Source organism: Hemicordylus capensis, chromosome 1 (genome assembly GCF_027244095.1).
Source record: "Hemicordylus capensis ecotype Gifberg chromosome 1, rHemCap1.1.pri, whole genome shotgun sequence".
NCBI classification, from domain to species: Eukaryota; Metazoa; Chordata; class Lepidosauria; order Squamata; family Cordylidae; genus Hemicordylus; species Hemicordylus capensis.
The window spans coordinates 427168744-427195363 of NC_069657.1; the positions used below are offsets into that span (position 1 = coordinate 427168744).

Consider the following 26620-nt stretch of genomic DNA (forward strand, 5'->3'; position numbering starts at 1 on the left):
AATCTGGATGTTGTGAAGAAATGATAATCAAGATGTGGAAAGCACAATAGGTTTATACAATTACTTACCAAAACTAAACACATTTAGGATAACACACTCAACTTTTGGCAGTGTATTTAGTTTCACAACAATACAAGCAGATTCTTCAGAATGTGTGCTTTTAATGCCAGTAGCCATATAGTTGTGATCTGGGGAAATTCGGATGCGCTGGATAAGGGAATCATGAAAGGGTAGATCTTCTGCACTTAGTAGCATTTCTACATTTCTTTCATCTACAATACAAGAAAAACAAATGCTGTAAATGGGAAAATGAATACAAAGAAGCATCTATTGCTTTTCTGTATGTTGTGGCATTTATAATTTATTTATTTATTTATTCATTCATTCGATTTTTATACCGCCCTTCCGAACTGGCTCAGGCCGGTTTACAATTAAAAACAGAAATCATTAAAAACAATTAAAACAGAAATACAAATATAAACTCCAATTTAAAAACATCTTAAAAAACAATTAAACTATCAAAACAATTAAAACCCTGAAAACCAGGTTAACATTAAAACAATTAAAACTAATTAAAAACCCTGAAAGGCCAGGCCAAACAGATGGGTTTTAAGGGCTCTCTTGAAGGTCAGTAAGGAATTAGATTACGAATTTCTGCTGGGAGTGCATTCCACAGCCCAGGAGCAGCCACAGAGAAGGCCCGCCTCTGAGTCACCACCAAACGAACCCGTGGTAACTGGAGACGGACCTTCTTGGATGACCTTAACGTGTGGTGGGGATCATGTAAAAGAAGGCGCTCTCTAAGATAATTGTGATCCTCTGGAATTTATTAGCACAGTATATACATATATATAGCCTGAGTGACCTAAAGTTAATTGTGATTAACTGAGTCCAATGGACAGGGGTGCAGCTAGGTAATTTTGAAGTCTGGACCTGAAGGGGCCAGGCTTCAGAAGGCCACCCCGCCTCCTGCTTGAGGGCAAGTTAATTTTTTAAAAAAACCAAAACTTTTAACCATCTGCCACTGTGCAGCGGGGATGGCCACTCAAGGGAAGACCAAGGTGGGGGAGGTGGAGGCGGCGGCAAGGGCTCCCTCCTTGAGCCCATCTGCTGCCCAAATGAGAGAATGGGCCATTTTTCAGCCCATTTAGGGGCTCTCTGTGCATGCACGCATGTGCGCACAGCCTTGAAATGGGCTGAAAACGACCCGATCTGTCATTTGGGAGGCAAGCAGGCTCAAGGAGGGAGCTCTGGCTGCCACCTTCCCCGACTTGGTCTCCCCTCAAGTGGCCGTCCTCACTGCACAGTGGAGGACGGTTAAAAGTTTTTTTTTAAAAGAGAAAGGATTTAAGTGGTGTGGCAGGCGCGGGGCAGCAGCGGGTCTCTGGGGAGGTCCCTCCAAGACAGGAGGCCATAGACCTAATCCCCAAGGTCCATGGCTAAATCCACATCTGCCAATGGAACAAGTCAGTTATGGCTAATTTAATGCCCTCTGCGTGCCAAGAACGCTTCCAGCCTTCAGATCAGTCCTTTTGCCTGTCCTGATCTGCTCAGTCAGCCTTGCTGCCACCAGGAGTTGGCTATTTGGGAACAGACACTTTTTGGATATACCCTGTTTCCCCAAAAGTAAGACCTACCCCGAAAGTAAGACCTAGCAGTAATTTCTGATGTACCGCTAATTGCCCTAGTGCATTTTTGGGGGCTAAAATTATTATAAGACACTGTCTTATTTTCGGGGAAACACGGTAACTCTGTGACTAACCCCTTGGATTTCCTGCCTCTACTTTCTGGCTCCCACCCCATCCCCAAGGAAATGTGCACCCGAGCTACACAGATCCACCCGCCAATAAAAGAAGGAACGAGGTTGTATGATAAGTGCTGTACCCCAATCTGGGTTCCCTCTATCCCTGTTTCTCCTCTTAAATCCAAGAGTATGTTTCTCTGAGCCTCCTTTCTCTGGTCAGCCTGGAAACTACTTTAATTTAGATAAAAGGTAAAGTGTGCCATCGAGTCGGTGTCGACTCCTGGCGACCACAGAACCCTGTGATTGTCTTTGGCAGAATCCAGGAGGGGTTTCCCATTGCCATCTCCCGTGCAGTATGAGATGATGCCTTTCAGCATCTTCCTATATTGCTGCTGGACACGATATAGGCGTTTCTCATAGTCTGGAAAACATACCAGCAGGGATTCAAACCAGCAACCTCTGGCTTGCTAATCAAATCATTTCCCCACTGCGCCATTAGGTGGCTTTAATTTGGATACTAAACTAAATTTCCTCTTAGTAGTTATATGCTTATTCTTGTAACATATTTTTAGTAATAATGTTGCTTTAAGTGACTCTCTTACTCCATTGTAATTCTTACCCTCAAATAAAACCTTCTTTGTTTTTGAACTTCAGCAGTCTCAGTCCTTTTTCCTGCCACCAAAGCTTTGCATAAAAATTATTCTGATGTGGAAATGCTCCACTCAGCTCATTTCCCCACACAAAGCCTGAACGCAATTTGGGGGTGTTCACCAATCATTCCGGGGCAGTTCCATTAACATCACACATCTAACCTTAGCTGAATTGGGACCACTTTCTTTTAACGTTTAGATTGCCATCCTCATAACTGACGTTGGTGGCAATATTTGTGCTGTTCAGGTGCTAAAGATTTCAGAACTAATAACTAGAAGAAAATGCAGGAGGCACATTTTTTATTTAGGAAGAAGGCTAATTCTGAAGTCAAGTATATTCTTCTGCTAATAATAATTCTGAAAATGCAGATTGTTTGGGAATGAAATCATGTTGATAGCTATAAAGGCCAGACAAAAACAAATGACTGCCTGCATGCAAGGAACCAAAATGGAGCTTGAGCCAAGAGGAAAACAAGTAGAACTGAATTATTTTGAGAAATGTTTTGGCTCAGCCTTGAGTTTTTTGAATGTCTATGAAGATTCCATGTAACTTCACCCCTTCTCCTTTTTTGCAGCAGCTGCTGCCTGTTCATATGGTTCTGGCAGTACCAGCTGGCTGATATCTAGACTAACACCGTGTTTGTGCATACATGTTGTGCTAGACAGATGCACTAGTCAGGAGCTTCTATTCTGGCCTAGCATTGAGCTAGTACAACAGGGTGCACTTGTACAACAAGGCACAGAAGGAGATGCCCGCATGCTGTTCTGCTGTCATTGCACAAGTGCAACTTCGAGCATTCCTGCAACAAACAGCTGAAAGAGTGAGGGTTGGGGGCAAAGCAGAAGGGCACTTTGGCTCTGCACTAGAGAAAAAGTCTGTTGCTTCCACAAAATATTAGTCATTTCCTTCCTAGATTGGATCTAGAAGCATGAACAGAGTGCTGCCCACTCAATAGGACTTCTCTCCCTCCTCCTCCTCATCACTCCAGTTCCTTGTCAGGCACCCCTGAAAAGCTGCTCCTTGGGGTCAGGAGGCCTTGGAAAAGCAGGGGAGGGCTGGAGGAACAAACTGGCAGAAACCAGTGCCTTCCTCACTTGCACAAGGCATCTGGATCCCAAACAATATTCGCAGCAAATTGAGGACATTTCAAAAATTAAAAATCACCACCGGGTTTTCTAGTTCTATCACCACCTAGTTTTCTCAGTATATTTTTGCCACTAGTTGAACTGTGGCTTTAAATGGTCTTCAGTATTAAATACATCCAAACATATAAAGCTGCCTTATCCTGTCAGACCACTGGTCCATCAAGATCAGTACTGTCTACACTGACTGGCAGTGGCTTCCTAGGATTTCAGACAGCGATCTTCCTTAGTTCTATTTGGAGATGCCAGGGAATGACCCTCCTAGGACCTTTACCATGCAAATCATGTGCTCTGTAGGGAACTAAAGCCTTCTCGCCCAAATGCCTAACACACGACTCTTAGATATGAACATACTCTGGATTTAGACTTCTTATCAGAGCACACTGATGATGAAACTCCACAAAAAAAGCAAAGCAAGTAGTTGTTTTCACTGCTCTGAGGCCTCAACCAACATAGATGAAATAGATCTTGCTGTATGGGATCTGACCATGTTTTCCTTGAATGAGGCCTCATGGTCTCTTTCACCTTGTTTAATAAAACTGCAAATGGAAATACTAAAAACATTTTAAACCAACAATCATGTACAAAATGAGATTCCTACCTACTTCTCCCACCTCTGAACGATATATGCATCCATTTTCCTCAAAGTAAGTGTACTTTTCAAACCTAATCTGTTCAAAATTAAAGCAGAAACAAATTCAATGCAAAATATGCAGAATTAGATCATTACCTCATTAGAATCCAAATATTTTCCCCTTAAAATTCCTGTACAACAAACTCTGATCTCTTGAAATTTATTGAATAAACGCATGTATAATTAGAAGCAAAAATTAAAATCAGCATCAGAAAAGAGCATACTAAGAGCATTATAAAGCTTTGTACTCATAGAATCAAATGTTGGTGCAGTCACAGACACTTGGCCACGAAGGTGTCAGAAATATCCCAGCCAATGAAACTTCCTTCTTTTCCATCTCATTTGCATGTTTAGTTCTTAGTGGTTGCAATGCAATAGGCAAACTTGCTCCAGAGTTGTGATCCTAGGCACCACTTTGGGTGCAGAGAGTCATATATTTCTTGAAAAGTCAATGTGGTTTCCCCCACCCCAGCACACACTCAACTTTGTAGCCTTTGCTGTGAAATCGTATCTCATCCATCTCCATTGACACCTGCAGGGCTGAACACTGCAGCAGGATGCTTATTTATTTATTTATTTATTTATTAGATGTATATACTGCCCTTCCGATACGGCTCAGGGCTGTTCACAACATGATAAAAACAATTTAAAACAAATTAACAATTAAAATCAAACTATTAATAAAACCAATAAAACAGCTAAAAGCCCTGAAAATCAGGGCAACAATTTAAAACAGTTTAAAACAATCATTTTAAAACTCTGGAAGGCCAGGCCAAATAAGTACGTTTTAAGGGCTCTCTTGAAGGACAGCAATGATCTCAGATTACAAATTTCTGCCGGGAGTGCATTCCATAGCCCAGGAGCAGCTACAGAAAAGGCCCGCCTCTGCGTCGCCATCAGGCGAACTGGTGGCAACTGGAGATGGACCTCCTCAGATGACCTTAACGTGCGGAGGGGATCATGTAAAAGAAGGCGCTCTCTTAGATAACTCGGACCTAAGCCGTTCAGGGCTTTAAAGGCAATAACCAGCACTTTGTATTTTGCCCGGAAACATATCGGCAGCCAGTGTAGCTTTCAAAACAGGCATTATATGGTCTCTCTGGGTTGCCCCAGAGACCAGTCTGGCTGCCGCATTCTGAACTAACTGAAGTTTCCGGACTATGTACAAAGGCAGCCCCACGTAGAGCGCATTGCAGTAGTCAAGCCGGGAGGTTACCAGCTGATGCACCAATGTTTGAGGTCATCCTCTCCGAGGAATGGACGCAGCTGTCGAATCAACCAAAGCTGACAGAAAGCACTCCTGGCCATGGCCTCCACCTGAGATACCAGGGTGAGGCCTGGGTCCAGGAGTACTCCCAAGCTGCGCACCTGCTCCTTCTGGGGGAGTGTAACCCCATCCAGCACAGGGAAATCTAACTCATCCCTCAGATTCTGAGCCCCCACAATGAGCACCTCCGTCTTGCTTGGATTCAGCTTCAATTTGTTCTCCCTCATCCAGCCCATTACAGCCTGTAGGCAGGCATTTAGAGAATGAGTGCCATTTCCTGAAGATGAAAAGGAGAAGTATATTTGGGTGTCATCAGCATACTGATAGCACCCAGCACCAAATCTCCTGATGACCTCACCCAGCGGTTTCATGTAGATATTAAAAAGCATTGGTGACAGAATGGAGCCCTGGGGGACTCCATATTACAGCTCCCATTTTGAGGAGCAACTGTCACCAAGCTCCACCATCTGGAATCTACTCGAGAGATAGAAGTGGAACCACTGCAAAGCAGTGCCTCCTATCCCCAACTCCCCCAGGCGATCCAGAAGGATACCATGGTTGATGGCACTGAACGCTGCCAAGCGATCCAGAAGAACCAGCAGAGTCACACTCCCTCTGTCGATTCCCCAGTAAAGGTCATCCATCAGGCCGACCAAGGCTGTCTCAACCCCATAGCCAGCCCTAAAGCCAGTTTGAAATGGGTCTAGATAATCAGTTTCCTCCAAGACTGCCTGGAGCTGGTGGGCCACCACCCTCTCAAACACCTTGCCCAACCAAGGGAGATTGGAGATTGGCCTGTAACTGTCCATCACTAAGGGATCCAAAGAAGGCTTCTTTAGGAGTAGTCTAATCAATCCCTCCTTCAAACAAGGGGGCACCCTATCCTCCCTCAGTGATGCGTTTATGATGTTAACGAGGCCATCTCCAACAATCTCCCTGCTATATAGAAGCAGCCAAGTCGGGCAAGGATCTAGAGAACAGGTGGTAGGCCTCACAGCCCCAAGCAGCTTGTCCACATCCTCAGGAGTCACAGATTGAAACCGATCCAATCTAATACTGCAAGAGAGATTGCTGGACACCTCCTCCATAGACCCTGCAAAAAAAGTGGAGTCCAAGTCGGCCCGAATATAGGAAATTTTGTTTGCAAAAAAAAAAATTTGTTTTGAAGGCATCACAGCAGAACGACCCCAGGGACTGATTTGAAGTGGGAGCAGAAATCAAACTCCTCACAACCTGAGATAGCTCTGCTGAGCGCGAACCTGCAGCCGCAATGCGCGCAGACCAAAAGCTCTTTTTTGCCGCACGCACCGCAACCGCATAACTCTTCAAATGGGTGACATGCTGTGACATTCTTGTATCCCAAAGATTTTTTTTTTTTAAACTAATGAACTCATCCAGGGGTTTTCAGCCATTTTTAGCAGGTGGAAATGGAAACTGTTCTGCTCCTGCTGTGGTTTATGTGTGTCCCATAATATTGTTTGACTATTTATGAACATTAATGAGTTGTCTCCTTTGTTGAGGACACTCCATCTCCTTCAGTGCTGCAGGTGGCAAATCAAATATGTTTTCACTGATGTTTCTTTTGTTCAGTTCATTCATTAACTACATGCATAAATAAAACACACCCTGCACACCAGTGGTTATGTGAGCAAATGAAGGGAGCACTGGCAGAGAAAAAGTGAGATGTAACTGTATAATCATACAGCTTAAAAAACAAAATCACAATGAAAGTGGAATAGGACATGAATGAGCGTGGAGAGGAGAAGGGATAAGACAAGGCTGCATGTGTGAAAGAATACTAAGGACAGTCCTGTCCAGGGACCCTCTACTTCTCCTCATAAGAACAGCCTTGCTGGATCAGGCCCAAGGCCTATCTAATCCAGCATCCTGTTTCATGCAGTGGCCCATCAGTTGTCTCTGAGGAGCCCAAAGGCAAGAGGTGAAGGCATATCCCACTCCTGTTGTTGCTCCCCTGCATCTGGTATTCGGAGGCATCCCACCTCTGAGCCTGAAGATAGCCTATGGCCATCAAGACTAGTAGTAGCTGAAGAAAAAAATGAGAAGCACCAAATACAGTTGCCAAGGCTAGTAGGCATTGAAAGTCCTCCATGAATTTGTCTAAGCCCCTTTTAAAGCCATCCAAGCTAGTGGCCATCACCACATCCCATGCAAAGAATTCCGTAGATTAATTCTAATTACCTCAGTAGAATGTGGAAACAAAAGGCATTAATTCAAGTGCAACTTTCAAATGCCAAGGCCCAAACAGACTGCATTCTCTAGAGACTGCAGGATGCCAGCTAGCTTGCACTGGTGCATTAGCTGGCTGCCAGTCTGATCTAAGCAACAGCCCACAGAAAGCCATATGATGTAATACTAGGTCCTGAAGGGTCCATTTCCAACTTCTCTCATGTCAGCAGAAAACAGATTTCTTTCTTTGAACCCTGGCAAAAATGCTAAGAACAGATATTCCAGATATCATGAGAGGCAGACCCTGATCAATCTCTAAGACAGGCTATAGTATGTGAGGTCTGGTAGATTGAGGATTGGAGGGCCAGAGGCAGGAGGTGTGACTGAACCAAGCTGGTGACAGGATACTAGACAACAAGCAGCCTGTGTATTAAGATGGTCTTCAGAGGGTCTTCTAGGTCCTCTTGCCATCAGAGATGAGGCAGGTGGTGACTGGAGAGAGTTATTTTTATTTGGGGCACCTTGTTTGTGGAACTCCCTCCCCTCAAACATTCAGGAGTTCGTCATCTTGAATTGGGGTGGAGGACATCATCACAAATTTGCTCCAAATCGGTTAGGCAGTTCATAAGTTAGCCCACTTATGCCTCAAACATTCAAGCACCCGCCATCTTGAATTGGGGTGGATGGCATCATCACAAATATGTATTTGAGGTCTTCCTATATGCCCCTACAACTGTACCAAATTTGGTCCAAATCAGTTCCCACTTGCACCTCAAACATTCATGTGTCTGCCATCTTGAATCAGTGACATCATTACAAACTACTCTCTTAAAAACTGTTCCTAGTGATCTCTGCACATGCCCATATGTGGCAAGACTTGTAAATGGTCGCTTAGCATAAGCAAGACATGCGGTAACGCTACCCAGAAGTCATAACAAAGACTGAGAGAGAGTCATCCACAATAGAAGAAAGAAAAAAAAGAAGAACCTCGCTTTGTTTCTGAAGGAAGCTAGCAAAGTAGACCCCAGGTCAAAAGCATTTGCTTGGTGGAGAGTAACAAACTCCCTTTTTACAAGAGAGATTAGTGGAGCAACCTTATCTGCAATACCTTGGATAAGTGCAGCAACTCCCCACCCCACCATCAACAGCTAATGAGCTCAGAACTGGAACTGAGATCTGCATGGAAGTCTACCTGGACATACACCATACTGGTTCTCAAACTCACGAGTGGTAACTCTGTACCACTTGGTCTTTCTTTTCCATCTACAAGCACATCAAATGTGCCTACAGATTAAGATAGGTAATACTAACCTTCTGCCCCTCTAAATCTCCTTGCCCCCTTTCATTTCTTCCTTATTCCTGCATTTTCAGCCCTTTCTCCTGTAAGTCTTAAGCTGATTTATCTACATTTCAGACCTTAAGCTAAAATTCCTCTAAGTGAGATTCTTGCAGACTGTTAATTAAGATCTTGTTGCCCTGACTAACCATTTTTTGCTTTCCTGTACCCATCTTCATCCCTAAATAAATCTGTTGTATTGTACTTATGCTTCCTCGTCATTTCCAGACCAAAACTTTGCTCAGATTAATACTGTAATATTGCTCCCCAACAGCCAAGCTGATTCCCCACACTAAGCCAAAAGCACAATTGAAGTGCCTAGTGAGTACTCTGGAGCAGATCTATTAACAGGTGTTCTTGTGTGTCATTCACTAAAACTGTACCAAATTTGGTTCAAATCAGTTAGGCTGTTCACAAGTTAGCCCTCTTGTGCCTCAAACGTTTACGCGTCCGCCACTTTGAATTGGGATGGCTGACATCATCACAAACTATGCCACTGAGGAGTACCTATGTGTCCCTACAGCTGTAGCAAATTTGGTTCAAATCAGTTAGACTGTTCACAAGTTAGCCCACGTGCCTCAAATGTTTATGTGTCCACTAGTGGTCCCTCTAATTTTTTTCATCCGTGAGCAGAATTAGTTTTGTTCTGAGCGGCAGTATCAAGGCAGTGTGTTCACACATGCATTCAGAATGAAGCCTTCCTGATTCAACCTGAGTGGGATCTAAAATAAACTGAGTGGACATCCAAAAACTTGTGAGCACATGCACATGCGCACGCCTTAGAGGGAACAGTGGCGTCCACCATCTTGAATTGGGGTAGATGATATCATTACAAACTGATTGTGTGCACTGCTGCTGCTTGTATTTTGTACTGTTTTTATGCTTATGTTTTATTTATTTTTTAAATCAGATTTGGTTTTATATTTTTTAGCTCAATGTTTTAATGTTTAATGTTTTTTTAAATTTTATTGTGAGCCACCTTGGGATTTTCTTAATGAACGGCAGGATATAAATTTAACAATAAATAACAATAAAACTACGCCATTGAGGAGTCCCTGTGTGTCCCTACAATTGTACCCAATGTGGTTCATATTGGTCCAGGCATGTGAAGTTGATGTTGGGACACACACACACACACACACACACACACACACACACACACGGACGGACACAAACACAAACACGCAGCTGGGTGATCTCATAAGCCCACTGGAAGATAGGCTAAAAATAGTTAAGGAACAAGATAAAACAATGTACATATTCAGAGATATTCAAAAGGCATAAGAATGTAAGGCATAAGCATGCTGAATCAGGCATATTAGAAACATAAATTTATTTTTGTAAGAATCCAGAGCATTTGGAATGTTGGGTCAGCATCTCAAGCTCTATATGAATTCTCACCACATAAGATAGCAAAGCAAATGTCAGATCACACCTTAAAAATTCTTCAAATTATTTTCAGGAACAATCTAATTATAGCAATCAAGCAAGAGAACAGCCTGCTATATTTTATTTTATTAATTAAAATAAAAATATTAATTTCTACATTTATTTTCTTACTTACCACTGGGCTGCTCAGCTCGGATGAATACTTGTCATAATGAGCTTCTAATCTTTTCTTAAGCCTCTCTGTTATATCTGTGTAATTTGCTGAACAAGCCCTCCAGTTCTCCTGCTCTGACTTCAGAAGATCCTGCTATAAAAGAAATTAAGAGAAGCAAGTGTGGAAATAGGATCTGTGTTCTCCATGCAGAGTGAAACTCTACTAATCAAAAGTGGGGCCCTTCAGCAATCTGGTTGGGAATATTTGTTCACTAAATGCTAGGAAACTTAAATCAAAAAGTAGGATCCCATCACTTATTTCATACAGACATGCACAAACACGGCCCATTAAATGTACCTGACTTTTCACACACAAAGATTTCTGCTCATCAGCAAAAAATGATATAGGACAACTAATATGCAAACTATTTGTGGCCTTTTGTACTCTTGCACTGGATTAGGGATCCAGGATTTAATTCAGAGTTTGTTTACAAGGTGTAGCCACTTAGGTTATTTCTGCAAAACCAACATATGTTGCAGCACCTTAAAGACTGGTAAATTTATTTCAGCATAAGCCTTTATGGAACTGAACCCATTTCATCAGATGCATAAAATAATACAGTAATTGGAACAACAATACAACTGAGCCAGATACCGGTAGATATTAAGCAAATATCTGAAAAGTTTAACAGTGCCATGATTCTCTAACCATAACTTAATTCTCCAATGGTTCACTGACATTTGAAAGAAGGTGGTTGTTTTCATTATGCAAGGGTCAAGATAGTTATTGGCCCAAAAGATGTATTCAAATAGGTGTACCTTGCAGGAAAAGAACCTCTGTGGCAGAATGCCTCCTTGGGAATCAGGAACAACACAGGCATTTGTAAAATACTTCGCAAACAAAAATATTTGTGATTTTGTTTGATTGAAAGATCTTGCAACTGAAGTGAGGGAACATCTGGAGTACTTCTTGCTGTGGCTAACACCGCTCTGCAGAAGTTGAAGAAAATATTTTGTGCCTAAACGCATGATGCATCTCTTCACTTGGATCATTGCTTACTCTTATTTTTATGTTTCCGAAAGTCCAAGCTACATCAGGCACAATTAAACTGGACACCACACTACATAGTATGACTGTACGTTCCCAACATGTGGGCGTATTTCCCCCCGCAACTGTGAATAGTCTTCAAATCCACAGGATTCAGAATGAAAGCTGGAGAGGGAAAATTAATTGTAAATTAAATGACAGAGAAATGGGAAAAAACCCAAATTTGTGATTGCTTCTTGTCTTCTAAAAGCAGTATTTATGTAAAAGTGTGAAAGGAACATTTCAAGCTTGCACAAAAGAACCTCAAACTAGAGAACAAATAACTTGGTTATTTTTCACAAGATAAAGGCCCAAGAGAACACTATGGTATTATCCAGATAGGCTTTTCTTTCTCCCTCTATCTCATCAGATCTGTTTTTCTAAAGCAAAAGAGGCTGTGTAAGTCACATAGACCCAATTATTCAAGCTCAAAAAGCCCATAGTATGATGTGTAAGAAAGCTGGTAGGGTCCTTTTCTGCTTCTTGCCCCATACTTACACTGCCAAGACTGCACAAGAACCTTTCTTTATTTTAAAAGGTTACACCTAATCTTAGAATTAATATAAGTCAAGGCAACTTACAAAAGTCTCATTAAAACAACAACTGAAATCAAAATAGAATCCCTAAAAATATAAACCATACAAATGCAAGCAGCCATTAAACAGCAAAATTAGTAAGATGTCCAATAACAGCATCAAGTTTACTAAATATTAAAGTATGGGCAAATAAAAAGGTCTTGGTCAGGCATCAATTTGGTGTTAGATAAATAGCCCTGGGAAGAGTATTCCAAAGTTAGGGCACCACCACAGAGCAGGCCCTTTCCCCGGTTGATGTCTTCCCAGTGTCTGGCATTGGGGGAACACCAATGATGACTTTAACTGAAATAGGAAACTGCCATATACCGAGTCAGACCATTGGTCCATCTAGCTCAGTATTGTCTACACAGACTGGCAGCCTCTTCTCCAAGGTTGCAGGCAGGAGTCTCTTCCAGCCCTATCTTGGAGATGCCAGGGAGGGAACTTGGAACCTTCTGCATGCAAGCATCCTGGTCTTCTTCCCAGAGTGGCCCAATCCCCTAAGGAATATCTTACAGTCCTCACACATGTAGTCTCCTATTCATATGCAACCAGGGTGCACCTTGCTTAGAAAGGGGACAATTCATGCTTGAAACCACAAGACCAGCTGTCCTGACAGGTTCATGTCAGGAGGCAGTCCTTTAGATACTTGGATCCCAAGCTGTATAGGGCTTTAAAGATTAAAACCAGCACCCTGAAGTATGCCTGGAAATGTACAGAAAACTAGTAAAACTGGTAAGATTGTTTTGACTGATCAGTTCCCAGCAACATTCTGAACCAGTTGTGGTAAATAATAAAGTGCAATTCTAGTTAGACATGTTTACTCAAATTAAGTCCCACAGAGTTCAATGGAGCTTATGCCCTAGTAAATGTGTTCCGTATTGCAACCTTAGTTGCAGCTATATTTTAAGTGTGCAATGTGGATCGCATTGGGTTTTTAGTCAATAAGAATACGCAGGTTCCTTTTAAAATGGTAACAACCATTTCCCCAGGCCTCACACATAGAGGAAGCCTCATCAATACTTACAATCTTTCAGTGTTTAAAATGAAATTGTTTTTCTTCAATATAGTAACATTGATCAAATGGGTGAAATGCAACCCCAGGACCAACTGTAATTTCAGTAATCTGCATTTGCCCCACCTTCTATTTACTGAGCCACTGACACCAGTGGAGGAATCTACTCTTATGGTCCTGTTGTTTGCAAACTTAATCAATACATAGCCCATATGTTATTTCCTTCTCCTTTCCACTACACCACCGGGCAGACCAATAGCTTGGCTAGAGGCATCCATGATGGCTGGAACCATCACCCTTGTCAATAGCAAGGAATACTTGCTCAGCTGAAAATAGCAAGGAATACTGGCTCAGCTGAAATTCTAGAGAGCGTATGTTACCAATCCCCCCCCCCGCCAAAAAAATCCCACTAACTTGATGTTCAAAGGTCATTAAGAACTTACAAATTTAAATAAACCTTGGAATCACAAATTGTGGTTGGTGGCTTGTGCATCAGCAATTTGCCTTCTTGGCTTAAAAATGGAATCAGCTACTATTTTCTGGCCTTCAGTTTCATGGGATAACCCCTGGTTCTAGTGTAGTGAGAGAGGACAAATTTCTTCTTTGCTCACTCTCTACTCCATGCTTACTTTCATACCCTTACTCTATTAGTCACCTCTTTTCCAAACTAAAGAACCACAGATGCTCTTATCATGGAGCACCTCATAAGGAAGGTGCTCCACGCCCCTGATCATCTTGGTTGCTTTCTTCTGCACCTTTTCCAGTTCTACAATGTCCACCTTAAGAATCAGTAACAAGAACTGTATGCATTACCCAGATGTGGCCACACCATAGATTTGTATAAGGGCATTACTGCTATTAGCATTTAATATTAGCATTTTTTAAAAAAAAAATTCAATCCCCTTCCTAATGAGTCCTATTTATCCCTAGCATGGAATTTGCCTTTTTCACAGGTTCAGTGCACGAAAGCTTCTGTCTCAACCTGTTGGTCTTTACGGTGCCAAGACTCTTCGCCGTTTTTGTTACAACGGGGAATATGCATTTTTAATCAACGCTATGGAGACTGGAACCAGAATAAGCCTGGACCTGGTTTTACCAGCATGTACGCTACATATTATTTTAGAGCAGAAGTCGTAACTAGCACTAGTATCTGCCTGATTAAGAAAATCAGTGGGATGAGAGCGTTAGAACCCACCTTTTAGTTTCTCTGCAAGCAGGGTTTTCATATTCTAGCAACAACTAATCTGGGAAGATGCCGCTCAGAATTTGTTGATCACTGACAAGAAGTAGCATGGCGAGACGGAAAGTGATGACATCATAGCCAGGCGACTCAGCTCCACCGCTGCCCACACGCGGTATGCTGGGTACCTTTGCCCGCAGTTAACATGGTAGGAGGAGGCAACTTTCTACAGTCATCGACGTGCCCTTAGTCAAAATGGCGACAGAACTCTACGGCTCTCTTTGTGTTTCCTCTGCCCGCAGATAAAATGCCGACGAATCGGGATCCTCTCGTCGCCATCTTGGCTTTGGGCATTCAACTATAGAAAGTGATTTGAGATCATTGTCCAAGTTCTTTCTTTAAAGTTACAGTAATCACCTGTAGGACGTCCCCCACCACCGCTCTGGTGCTGAAAAAGAGGCGCATTAAACACTTGATTTTTCACAGGGTTTGCTAATTGTGTTGTCTGTGCATCAAGGCTGCCGTGTCTTTACATGACAGACCGAAAATCAACAGGTGATGATTTCCTGGTGCAAAGATGAAGAGAGAGAGAGAGAAGCTTTAGCTGCTAAACTATCTTTGCTGCCCAAAGGCACAACAGCAACCTCGCTGCGGGGGGGTGAAGGGAGAAGAGGCGCGTTTGCAACCTAACTCTCCCCCCCCCCAAGTAAGACTGTCTTACTGGGTCGAAAAAGAAACTTGAAACAATGTCATCCTCCTCCCTTGCTTGAGGAGGTAATGCTGGGTCCAAACCGCCCAGAGACTGAGAAAGAGAGGAAGCTTCCATGTACCGAGTCAGGCCATTGGTCCCTCTAGCTCAGTATGGTCCACACAGACTGGCAGCGGCTACTCCAAAGTTGCAGTCAGGGCTCTCCCCCAGCCCTATCCTGGAGATACTGCCAGGCAAGGAACTTGCCTATTGGGCGGTAATATACACATAGGTTAGATATAAAATAATAAACGATGAATGATGATGTGAGAGGGGCCGCCCCGCCACAGTCCTGGTGTGCGTGCGGCAGGATTGCTCTTCCGAGACTGCCTGCCTGCTTCGCCCCACCGCCAAGGCTGCGCTGCCCTTCTCAAAGATGGGTCCTGAGCAGCCTCCTTCCTCCCGGCGAAGCGGGAGGAGGTTCTGTCAGCTGCTGCTGAGAAGGAAGGGTTGAGGGAAACGCTGCTCTCCGAGGGGAGCTGCAGCCCCACGTGCCCTGGGCACCACGGCTTTCTGGTGAGGGGGCCAGCTCAGCTGCTCAGCTAGTGAGTCTGGGGCTGCTATTCCCCTCCGCCCGCCCCACAGCCTGCCTCGCAGCCGCCCCTCCAGGAGTCTGACCCTGAACCCGAGAAAGAAGAGAAAGCTGCCCTCACATGATGACTACAGAGTCAGCCCCGAGCATTTCTCCTCCTCCTTCTCCTGCTGCAGCTGACAGGTGTCAGGCAGAAAGAGACGAGGAGGGAGAGGACGGCTGGAAAACAAGCAGGCAGAGAGCCGCTAAAGCCCGCTGGAAGCTTCTCAGACAGGTATTGATTGATTGATTGATTGAGTGCCATCAAGTCGGTGTGGACTCTTAAGTGACCACATAGCTAGATTCTCTCCAGGATGATCTGTCTTCAACTTGGCCTTTAAGGTCTTTCAGTGGTGCATTCATTGCTGTCTTACTCAAGTCCATCCACCTTCCTGTTGGTCGTCCTCTTCTTCTCTTTCCTTCCACTTTCCTTCCCAGCATTATGGACTTCTCAAGGGAGCTGGGTCTTCGCATAATGTGTCCAAAGTATGATCGTTTGAGCCTGGTCATTTGTGCCTCCAGTGAACATTCTGGATTGGTTTGTTCTATGATCCATTTGTTTGTTTTCCTGGCTGTTCATGGTATCCTCCAAAGGCTTCTCCAGCACCAAAGTTCAAAAGCATCAATACTTTTCTATTAAGAATAGCACTTTTTAACTTGCCTCTAGGGTGCTTTCCCTCGGGGAGCTTCATTCATATTGCAGTGTCATTGGCTTTGCTTGATAGGCAAAGTACCTTTTGCTGTCAGTCGTGCTTCATCACAATGACTCTCTCTGGAAGTTAAGTCATCAACAGCCCCATTTCACTGATGAGTCGGTGAGGCTGGTAGGGAATGGGTTGCCCCATGCCTCCCTGAGAGTTTATGGCTGAAAAGAGAGATGAACCCAAGTGTCACTCTGCTCTGGCAACTAGAGCAGTAATTCTTAAACTTGTGGACTGTCTTTCTAGTTTGCTTTTTCTCTGTAGATTGCAGCTTTTTATTATTTTAAGACTGCTGGCCAAGAAGGTACTTGGAGGCCTAGGTGGTACTTGTGTCCTTGGAGGCACAGGTGGCGGCGGTGTGCAGAAGTGCCTTTTACCAGCTACGTCTGCTGCGACCCTACTTGGAGAAATCAGACCTGACCTCAGTCATTCATGCTTTGGTAACATCCAGATTGGACTACTGCAATGCTCTCTACATGGGGCTGCCCTTGAAGATGGTTTGGAAACTTCAGCTGGTTCAGAACACTGCCGCAAGGATGCTCGTGGGTGCAAGTCGCTTCACTAGTATTACACCCATCCTGCAGCATCTTCATTGGTTACCAGTCTGTTTCTGGGCTAGATTCAAGGTGCCTTTAAAGCCCTACACGGCTTGAGGCCAGGGTACCTGTTGGACTGCATTTGCCTATATGAACCTGCCAGGGCCCTCTGCTCATCATCTCAGGCCTTGCTCATAGCCCCGCCACTAACAGAGATCTGGTTGGTGGGGACTAGAGACAGGGCCTTTTAGGTTGCAGCCCCTCGGCCCACCCTGAAGAGCTTCCTTCTCTCTGTGTTTTTAAAAACAACTAAAAACACATCTTTTAAAAGAGGCTTTTAAATGTTTTACCTGTTGTGTATATCTGGTAGGTTCATTGGTCTTTAGTTTTTATAATTCTTCATTTTTAGCTTTTAAAGGAATTTAATTTGAAATTTTAAAAGCTAATTCTGATTGTGGCTTTAGCTTGGATTTTAAACTTGTTCAGTTTGGTTAATTTTATTAGTCTGATTTTATATTGTAACTGTTTTAGAAATGTTGTGAGCTGCCCCGAGCAGTAATGTACTGGAGGGGCGGGGTATAAATATTTTAAATAAATAAGGTACTTGAAAGACATCTGGACTGAAAACCAACCCTTCTCATACGTCAGTGCCTCTGTACTGAATGTGTGGGGTAAAGGGGGAAAGGAACTGTTTGAAATGTACTGTGAGGCTGATACCTGTCAGAATGCCACTCTTCAAAACAGTTTTCTGTGCTATGGCCGCAAAATACAGCTGCTCCGTTTGGCTATCAAAATGTGTAGGAGGCACTTGCCATGTGCATCATGTGGAGTCTTTTGTGCCACTGCAAGCTGTCAGTATTGTGCCTTGTGAAAAATCTGAAAGCAAACCATGCATTGTTAGGAGTCTAGAGTTTTTAAGAATCACTGAATTAATTGCAAGCATTTTAGGGGAGATGATAGACAGGAGCGATTGTTTGAAGCATGGCATACAAAACTTGAATGGTGAGGAAAACCAGCCTTGGAAATATGAAAGAAAGTGCTTTATGATATTGGATATTCTCCAACTTTTTTTTTTTTTAGGTGAACTTATCAATAGAATAAAGGCTGTTTTGACAAGTGATACTTAAACCGGATTCTGCAGTTGCTGTAACTCTAGGGGCTAATTCACAGATATGTGAACTTCACTTGACTACTGCAACATCAAGTGATGACTTGCTTGTGTTTTAATGAGTCATCATAGACTGAACTGATGTGCATGTTCGTCTCACAAGATTTTCAATTTTTCAATTCAGCTACCAGTCCTCTACTGTTGAGAAATCAAGTGATTTGCTTGCATGTGTGAATGTTTCATTCAAATGTAAACACTACATTGGTTAGGATGTACATTCAGTTTTAACAGTGCTCCTTGAGTGCTGCTGTGAGGAGATGGATTGTTCTTTTGTGTAGGCAAAACTGACAAATGAGCCTATATGAGCTAATGTCTTGGTGCAGTAGCTAATACAATCTGGCTATCAGATTAAACTATTGTAAGGTTTAACCTACTGCTAAGAGCTCTTTCTCTCTGTCTTTAGAATTCCCACATCAAAATAACATTTATCAGTCCTCCTGTTATTTCCCACAGTTCACTTTTTACTACTCTATTCCGGGAGCTGTGGTAATACATGATATTAATTAAAATTCCCTGAAATAGTATGATGGCACAACTTTACGATTCATTATTGACAGTGGGTAATTTGTTTCAAATGTTTATTCTGTCTAGCTCTCTGTAAGTAGATTTAATTAGCATATACAGTATTCAGATACATACCTGTGAACAGGAATTTGCAGAAACATTAAGAAAGATTCCTCACACAGCATTGTGCCTATGAACCTTTGTTAGAATACTAGGATTTACAGTTTGATCATATGATATATATCTGTGTGCAGCGCAAAGAGAGACAAAGTCAAATGCAAGGGATAGTTTGGAACTGTACCTGCCTTACTATTACTATGACGATGACACATATTTTTGCACAGCTTTCCAGCAAAAGTTCTCAATGTAGTTTACATAGAAAAATAATAAATAAATAAATAAATAAATAAGATTCCCTGCCCCCGAAGGGCTCGCAATAAAAAAAGCAACATTAGATAACCATTGGAAAGATGCTGTGCTGGGGCTGGAGGAGGACTCCAGCCTGTTATTCTCCCCTTTTAATGGAACCTCTCCAAGGCGATTGACAAACACCCCTAAATGTGTTTGGGCTTTGTATAGGGAATTGGCAAGCTGGGGTGGAGGAGTCCCATGTCAGAATAATTTTTATGCCAAGTTCTGGTCCTGGGAAAATTAACTGACAGAGAAGTTGAAGTTCAAAAACAAAGTAAGGTTATATTTGGAGTTCAGGGATACAGCGGAATAAGAAAGTTGATTAAAGCAATATTACTACCAGAGATATGTTACAAAGATTAACCAGATAATTGCAAAGAGGCAAATTAGCTTAGTGTCTGAATTAAAGTGACTTTCAAGCTGGCTAAAGAAAAGAAGGCTTTAGAGAAACAGGTTTTGGGATTTAAGAAAGAGAGCAGGGATAGGGAGAGCCCAGAGAGGCACATCAGTTATCATACAACCTTGTCTGTCCTTTGATGATTGGACCCTCGTATCTCAGGTGTAACTGAAGGGCCTCTTTCCTCAGAGATGGAACCAGGCAGTGGAGAACTGAAAGCAGCTTAGGGGTTAGGCAGCAGGAGTAAATCCAAGAGGTGTCTATCTTTGTGAATCCAACTTCTCATAGCAGTGAGATTGGTGGGGTAGATCAGGCCAGTGAGGGAGGCTGATCTGGAGGCTGGAAATGTGAATGGCGCGATGAGCAAGACATGGCCTGGTGTAATGGCGGGTGTCATGCCGATTGCCCAAACCACGGGAGACTTCACTATGTGTAGACCAAATGAAGCACATTGGTTCAAGAAACCAGGAGCAGTTATAGCCCAAAATGTGTCCTGAGGCAACATTCCAGTTGCTCTTCTTTCCTAGGAAGGGCATTCTGGTGAATCTCAAAAAGATTCATTGTCTGTGTTTGCTGTGCTGGAATACAGCACAATGATTTGAATGGGTCAAAAACAGCCTGTATGTAAATGGATTGAATGAGCATTCAAGCATGGTATCTCTCAAGTTGGAAGGACCTGGTAAACTCACCAGTATTTTTAATCAGAGCACCTCTGAGTTCCTATCGCCCACTCAGCTCTTTTGTGATGGGAAAGGAGTTGCATTCACAGTGCCTTATCTGACTTTCCTGCTGAGGTGATGAGCATGAGCTTGTTTGAGGCAACTGCAGAGGAGGGAAAGTAAAGGGTCAATCTTTGAACAGAAAGACCTTGAGCATGGAGTTAACTTGAAAGGTAACCCTGGTCTTCTTAGGCGTTCCCCAATTCAGGGAAAGATACTAGGGGTGTGCACAAACCAGTTCGGCAGTCTATTCACGGTTCGAAAGACCGTCATTCAAGCCAATTTGAAGGTGTGTGTGGGGTTGCTTTAAGCAGCAGGAAGGGTGCCCTTACCCCGCCCCGCCCCCCCGGCCACGTTTTCCGGTTGAGAGCAGGTAGTAATACTTAAAAGTTTAATATGTGTTGCTGAACCAACTTCTGTTGGTGAAAGGAAGTACAAGGTGATTGTTTTTCTTTGCTGCTTAGAGATCTTTTAAGAGCAGAGTTGGAAATAATGCTGGTACTACTCTTTTTGTAAAGCAAAGATAGTTAATATACATATATATTTAATATTCTAAGAATTTAATATTCTTAGGTAAATGGGTGCTAACAAGCCTTTAATCCTATTGGGCAATTGTTGAAAATAATTTAATAGGGGGAGTGGAGGTTATAATCAGATATATTGTACTGCTCTGGGAAGTGCCTATTCCAGAAGCTTATGGAATGAAATGCTAGAGCAGTGTGGATTGGATAAGAATGGAACTCGGTACAATGACATAAACTGGATAGCAGTTCATGTTTTCATGAAACATGCAAAATTACCTTTACATCTAGAAGAAAATTGCAACAAGCTGTACATATGGAAGAAAAATAAACTGAGGATTTAGTGGTAGTGCTTGCTGCTGACCCTGCCCATCCTTCAGTGGGAGTTTTCCAACATACTTGAATATTTTAACCATGTCCACAAAAATGAAAGTTTCATAGTCATAATCAGTAGCTGGAAGTAATACTAAAGCAGCATTAGACTTCTGGCATCTCAGTGATGAACAATGGCTCAAAACGGTTGTTAGGCACTTGAATAACTTTGGCTGATGAAGCAGAACTGATCTGGCCACCCCTTAAAGGACTCAAAAGAACTTTAGATCCTCCTATTCAAATATATAACATGGTGTAGTGATCGTCAGGCTTGAGGGAGGACTAGGCCTCAGTTTGAGTAACTGCTTGGAAGGTGGGCTTCTCCAAATAAGGAAAAAAGCCTGGGAGAATCAAATCCCTGTGGCCCAATCCAGAGTGAGGGGCAGGGTTTACTGGACAACAGCCTATAGAGGAGTAAGGGAGGTGTGTGTAGAATTCAGTTCTTCCCCAAAGGCCTATGAGAGAGGTCTGATCAGCAACTACTGAAGGGAAAGAGAAGACTAACAGCCCTGGGGTAGGAATCAACTGGACGTTCCTTACCTGGGCATACATACTGCAACAGTTTTGCAACATGTCCACTAAGTGTGCTTCCATATTGCCCATGTTTAGACATCATGGTTGCTGTGCTGTCAGCAAGGTGCTGTTCAGTGTTCTCTCTAATTTTCATCTGTGTGCGAATGAGTTTTGTTCTGGGCAGCAGTCTCAAGGCAGTGTACATTCAGAATGGGGCACTCCTGATTCAACCTGAGTGGGATCTAAAATTATCTGAGCGGACATAAAAAAACTTGTGAGCGCGCACATGTGCGCACGCCTTAGAGGGAACACTGCTGGCGTTCATATTTCCGATGCCTTGTTCCGGGTTTTATTGCTGCGTTGTAGTCCTATAACATTGTATATGCATTTCAGGAAAGTAACTGTATTTTTCCATTGTAGGAGGTTTGCCCATCATTTATGCGTTGCGGTGTGGATGGTTCAACTTGTAGTGCAACGATTTGTTGATTTTTACAACCCCTTTCCATCCTGTTCATGAAATAATTCCCCCACCCATCCCCACTCAGGTTCTTGCGCAAAGGTGCAACCCGATTTTCATCTGCTTTCAGCTTTTGATGTTGATCGCATTTGCTTTTATTTTTCATCAGACTTATTTTTCAGACACATTTTTGTTTCCCTGTTCTAGGATGCTGTGGATTGGCTAGCTCATTCGAGGATCGCAGATCGAGGATCTGATGATATGTAAAGCCACATTTTTTTTAAAAAAATTATCGCTCTGTCTCTTGTGCAAGAGCGCAATCTCCTCTTGATTTCATTTCAGCTTTTGGCCCTAGCTTTTGGTCATATTTGTCTCTTCAATTTGATATGTAGAGCTGCATATGTTTTTAATATATATATATATTTCTGCCCTTCAACCATTGTTAGGAGGATGGGAAGTGGCCTTATACAGAATCAGACTGTTGGTCCACTGGCCCTGTAATCATGCCCCACGTGTTCCCAATGCTATTGCTTGCACAAAGCAAAAAAGAGGAAGCTGTGTTTCCCTCTGCTGGTGGCTTTGTGTAAAGGCACTGAGATTTTTTTTAAAGAGTTCATCGCATCAGCGGTTCCCCGCCTCCTCCACTACCCCATTGGCCTGAAATGGAGGAGGAGGGGGCAGTGAATGTGATTCAGGTGGAATATGGATACCCCCTGCCTGGAAAACCTGCTGCTGTGGTGGGCAATATGAACGGCCACAACCCTGTCATGATGCATTGAAAGATGTATTTGTGGTTTCAAGCCGCTGCCTCATACTGTTGCACTTTGCAACACTTTTATCGGCACAAAGCTCCTAATCTGAAAAATGCCCTGGAAGTAAGTAGGAAGGATAGGGACCAGTATAGCTAGATGTGTCAGGGAATTTATTTTTAAATTTGTTTTGATTGTTTTAATGTTGTTTTTAGAATATTGTTTTAAAACATTTTAAATTGTGGTTTTTAAAATTTCTTGTTTTGTTTTTAACTAATGTTTTACCTTCGTTTTTGTCTTGTGAACCGCCCAGAGACATAGGTTTTGGGCGGTATACAAATATGTTAAATACATAAATAAAATAAAAATAAATGTTTGGCTGACTGCATGGTTCTTGTAATTCCTGGGGAAGGGTTTTACTTGAATGGAAGCAGCAATTGTTGATGCCTCTATAGTTTTTCTGATCATCAAAGTATTAATAAATTAATAAAGGAGTATCGCTCCTTTTGGGGGGCTGGCCCTAGTCACATGCTCCTAAAGGCCAAAGACTGCTCAAACCTTTCATGTATGGAGTGGCTTTCCACTTTACTCTCACTATATTCCCTTGGAAGGGCGAATCTGTTCATATTAAAAAGTGGGGACACCTCACAACTAGAGGAGGGATTCTGCCACATTCTTTTGATCATTACACATGTCTTGGGATCCAGCTATGGACTTTGGAGGTGAATGTGATGATCCACAAAGTATAGCATTATCATAATTGATGCCTTCATTCATCACTGAGGACTGAACATCTTTTCAGGCTCAATTTATCAATGACTATCCATGGATTGATTAGAATTCACAAAATTATAGAGTTGGTGAGTAAATGTGGTCTGTTTGTCTTGGAATTAGCTACCAAGCCATTTTTGAAATTCACCATTGCAGCTTACTAACTAAAGGTTGGGGTAGTCCTTGAGAAGACCCTGTAATGGCTATTTCAACTGAAATATGTCATAATGGATGCACTTGAAGAATATTTGCTGATTCTCTGTCAGTCATATCTTTTGGAGCAGCATTTGCCCACCACTGATAATGACTAAATAATCATGAAACAAATTTCCTCCAGGGAAAACAGTGACATTAAATCCTGTCAGCAAAAGGATCAACTGTCAGATTCATGAGGGTTAAGATTTTATCGCATCCTCGAGGTTTACTGTATGCCCCTTGTCTGTCATACATTCGGCTGCTGAAACAGACACCACTTGTCATGACCTAGATTTCTTGTGCCTCCTGGTTTCATTCACCATATTTTTATTTTGAAGAAAACCACAGCTACTGCTTGGTACTCAAGTGGTCCTTAGGAAGGGACTACAATAATTTTGTTCTGTTGCAATGATTGACAGCATCTCATCCTCCCTCATTTTCTTTTTCTTTCCAATATATAGCTTGCTGCATTATCCTTGTAAAAGTAGCCTTGTCTGTTTTATGAAACTATCTCAGTCCATATACTCAGTTCCATATTTATATTTGTCACTCGACTTCAATGTCTGACTCTTCATTTTATTCCATTAGTCTCGGGAATATGCACTTCTGTCATCCTCACAATGTTCACTACATGGTATACACAGATCAGATGCCAAGTCATCTCCTCGTTTTGGCTTACCCCTCAGAAATGGCACTGGTTGTGTTGAAAAGCAAACATGGGTTGGGTGAGAGCACTTAGGAACATAGGAAGCTGCCATATACTGAGTCAGACCATTGGTTTAACTAGCTCAGTATAGTCTTCATAGACTGGCAGCGGCTTCTCCAAGGTTGCAGGCAGGAATCTCTCTCAGCCTTATCTTAGAGAAGCCAGGGAGGGAACTTGAAACCTTCTGCTCTTCCAAGAGTGACTCCTTCCCCTAAAGGGAATATCTTACAGTGCTCACACTTCTAGTCTCGCTTTCATATGCAACCAGGGTGGACCCTGCTTTGCTAAGGGGAAGAGTCATGCTTGCTACCACAAGACCAGCTCTCCTCTCCACTTTTATACATTATAGACTGTGAATAAGTACCAATACACAAACATTGCAATGAAAAGAAGTGCAATGACTTGTAAGAGTTCAGAATTAGAAGTCTAAGAGGATGTTTATGTTGACAAAAATGGATTCTGTAACTCAAAATAGCCCCATCTAAGCACCAAAAATAACCTCTTGGAACTTCTGTAAGGGAAAATGTGTCAAACCTTAGTTTTGTGGCAACTGCCCCCCTGCCCCCTCAGCAGATTTTCCTCAAACACTTGGGTGGATCATCCTAGCCCAATGTGTTCTGCATCTCTAAGGTATCAAAACAGCCATCAGTGAATTGGGCACTGTATCCCACTCCTCTTATTCTGCTATAGCAACATCTTCCAGTGAGATAATATGCCAGGATGTGGTATTCTATTACTCTTTGCCGTATTTGATGTGTTCAAAAAGGAAACGTTGGATTTTTCTCTGGAAAGTTCTCTATTATTTTAAGTGATTTCAAGATTAAGCCTTAAAATGCTTAAAGAGGGTATACTAAGATTTATGCCAGCTGAAGTTCAAAAAGCATCACAACAGTGTTGCAGACAGTTTCAGATGTGAAGAGCAGAACTTTCAGCTAGTTTCTGTGCAAGATTAGGTGCACCTAAGCCCATTAAAATCAACTGGCTAGGAGCACCTAACTTTACATGAGACTAGTCTGTTAGCAAGATGCAAGTGATATTCCTATCCTACATGTTATATGTCCTACTGATTTCGGTGGGACTTCCTTGAATCCAAGGGCATAGCTATAATTGAATGGGGCATGGGGACACACACTTCTGTCCCTGGGACCATGAGGCAGGGGATTCCACTGGCTGGAAACAGCCTACTCTTAGCTCTTCCCTCCTGCCTCCCTGACTAATTGGCACGCTTCTGACTCTTGATTGGTGTGGGAAGTGTCTGATATTATTTGCATAGGAGTGAGAGAAAGGGCACGCCAAGAATGTTTTGTTTTTCATCATGTCCTTGGAGTTCTTCTGCAGCAAAGACATGTGGTGTGTGTGTGTGTGTGTGTGTGTGTGAAGGGTGCGGGGGCAAAAGAAAGAAGAAGGGGGGCCAGGGGCCCATTCTTGTCCCCAGAGCCCACTTCAAACTCACTATGTCCCTGTTTGAATCTATATATACTTAAGATGCAGATTTAGTCTGTCTTCATAGACTTTATATTTAATATAAATAAAACTATTGTTTTATTTATATAGTGTTAGATATTGCATATCTTTTCCCAAGGAAGTTATTGTGCAGCCTGATCATGTACACTCATTGTTTTCAATGCTTTTAGGCATGCCTAATTCTTCTGAAGTTATCCCCCCCACACCATTGCAGGTTAATAGCTGTAGGTGACTAATGGTTTTAAAAACTGTAAATTGAGCTAGGAGTCATTTTAAAATAAGTATTAAGTATTAGAAATGAACTTAACGTTTATTTTGGATGTCAGTGGACATGATGCGTATGTCAGTCTTTTAAGTGGCTTTCCCCCCTCCCGTCCAATATTATGGAAAGGAAAATACTTCCCTGCTGAATGTTAACTACTTATTCATTTCTGCAGTTAAACTATTCAAGAATTTAGGTTATAGCTAGTGGATCAGCTTTCTCCCCCCCCCCACCCCCCATGCCTGTCAGTTTTCTTAGTGACCATTCTTATTTGCTTTTCTGGATCGTGTGCTTGTTATGTTGGTCCCTGGGGCGTATTCATTTAGAATGGCTGTATAAGGTAAGTAAGTGATCCTTGAAGTTCATGTAGAGGGCATTGTGTAAACAGAGAAGACTGCATCTCAGCCTTTTCAAAGAATTATCCTAGCCAGACCTGAATAGGTTTGTCACCTTTTGCTTTTTGTCCTTTGTTCCTAAAATGACTAAAGAGCATAT

At 42.6% G+C, this 26620-nt stretch overlaps 2 protein-coding genes across 5 annotated transcripts in view; one reads left to right on the forward strand and one right to left on the reverse strand.

Moving 5' to 3' along the window:
- The window catches only part of PREPL (prolyl endopeptidase like), a 57866-nt gene extending 42013 nt beyond the window's left edge, over window positions 1-15853 (reverse strand). For 2 of the 3 annotated variants that reach the window (XR_008320112.1, XM_053311959.1), the window contains exons 1-6: window positions 15762-15853; window positions 14376-14926; window positions 11323-11716; window positions 10526-10657; window positions 4139-4208; window positions 69-272 (exon numbers count right to left, since the gene is read on the reverse strand). Coding sequence is in view for 2 of the 3 variants with exons in the window: in XM_053311959.1 (XP_053167934.1) it covers window positions 69-272; window positions 4139-4208; window positions 10526-10657; window positions 11323-11556 (640 nt within the window). In the remaining variant the exon portion in view is untranslated. The remainder of the gene's footprint in view (window positions 1-68; window positions 273-4138; window positions 4209-10525; window positions 10658-11322; window positions 11717-14375; window positions 14927-15761) is intronic. The other variant, XM_053311969.1, reaches the window with a different exon arrangement.
- Window positions 15049-26620, forward strand: part of CAMKMT (calmodulin-lysine N-methyltransferase) — a 385284-nt gene continuing 373712 nt past the window's right edge. Inside the window, exon 1 of one of the 2 annotated variants that reach the window (XM_053311986.1) lies at window positions 15049-15914. In XM_053311986.1, coding sequence (XP_053167961.1) covers window positions 15762-15914 — 153 coding nt within the window. In that variant the 5' untranslated portion in view covers window positions 15049-15761. The remainder of the gene's footprint in view (window positions 15915-26620) is intronic. The other variant, XM_053311979.1, reaches the window with a different exon arrangement.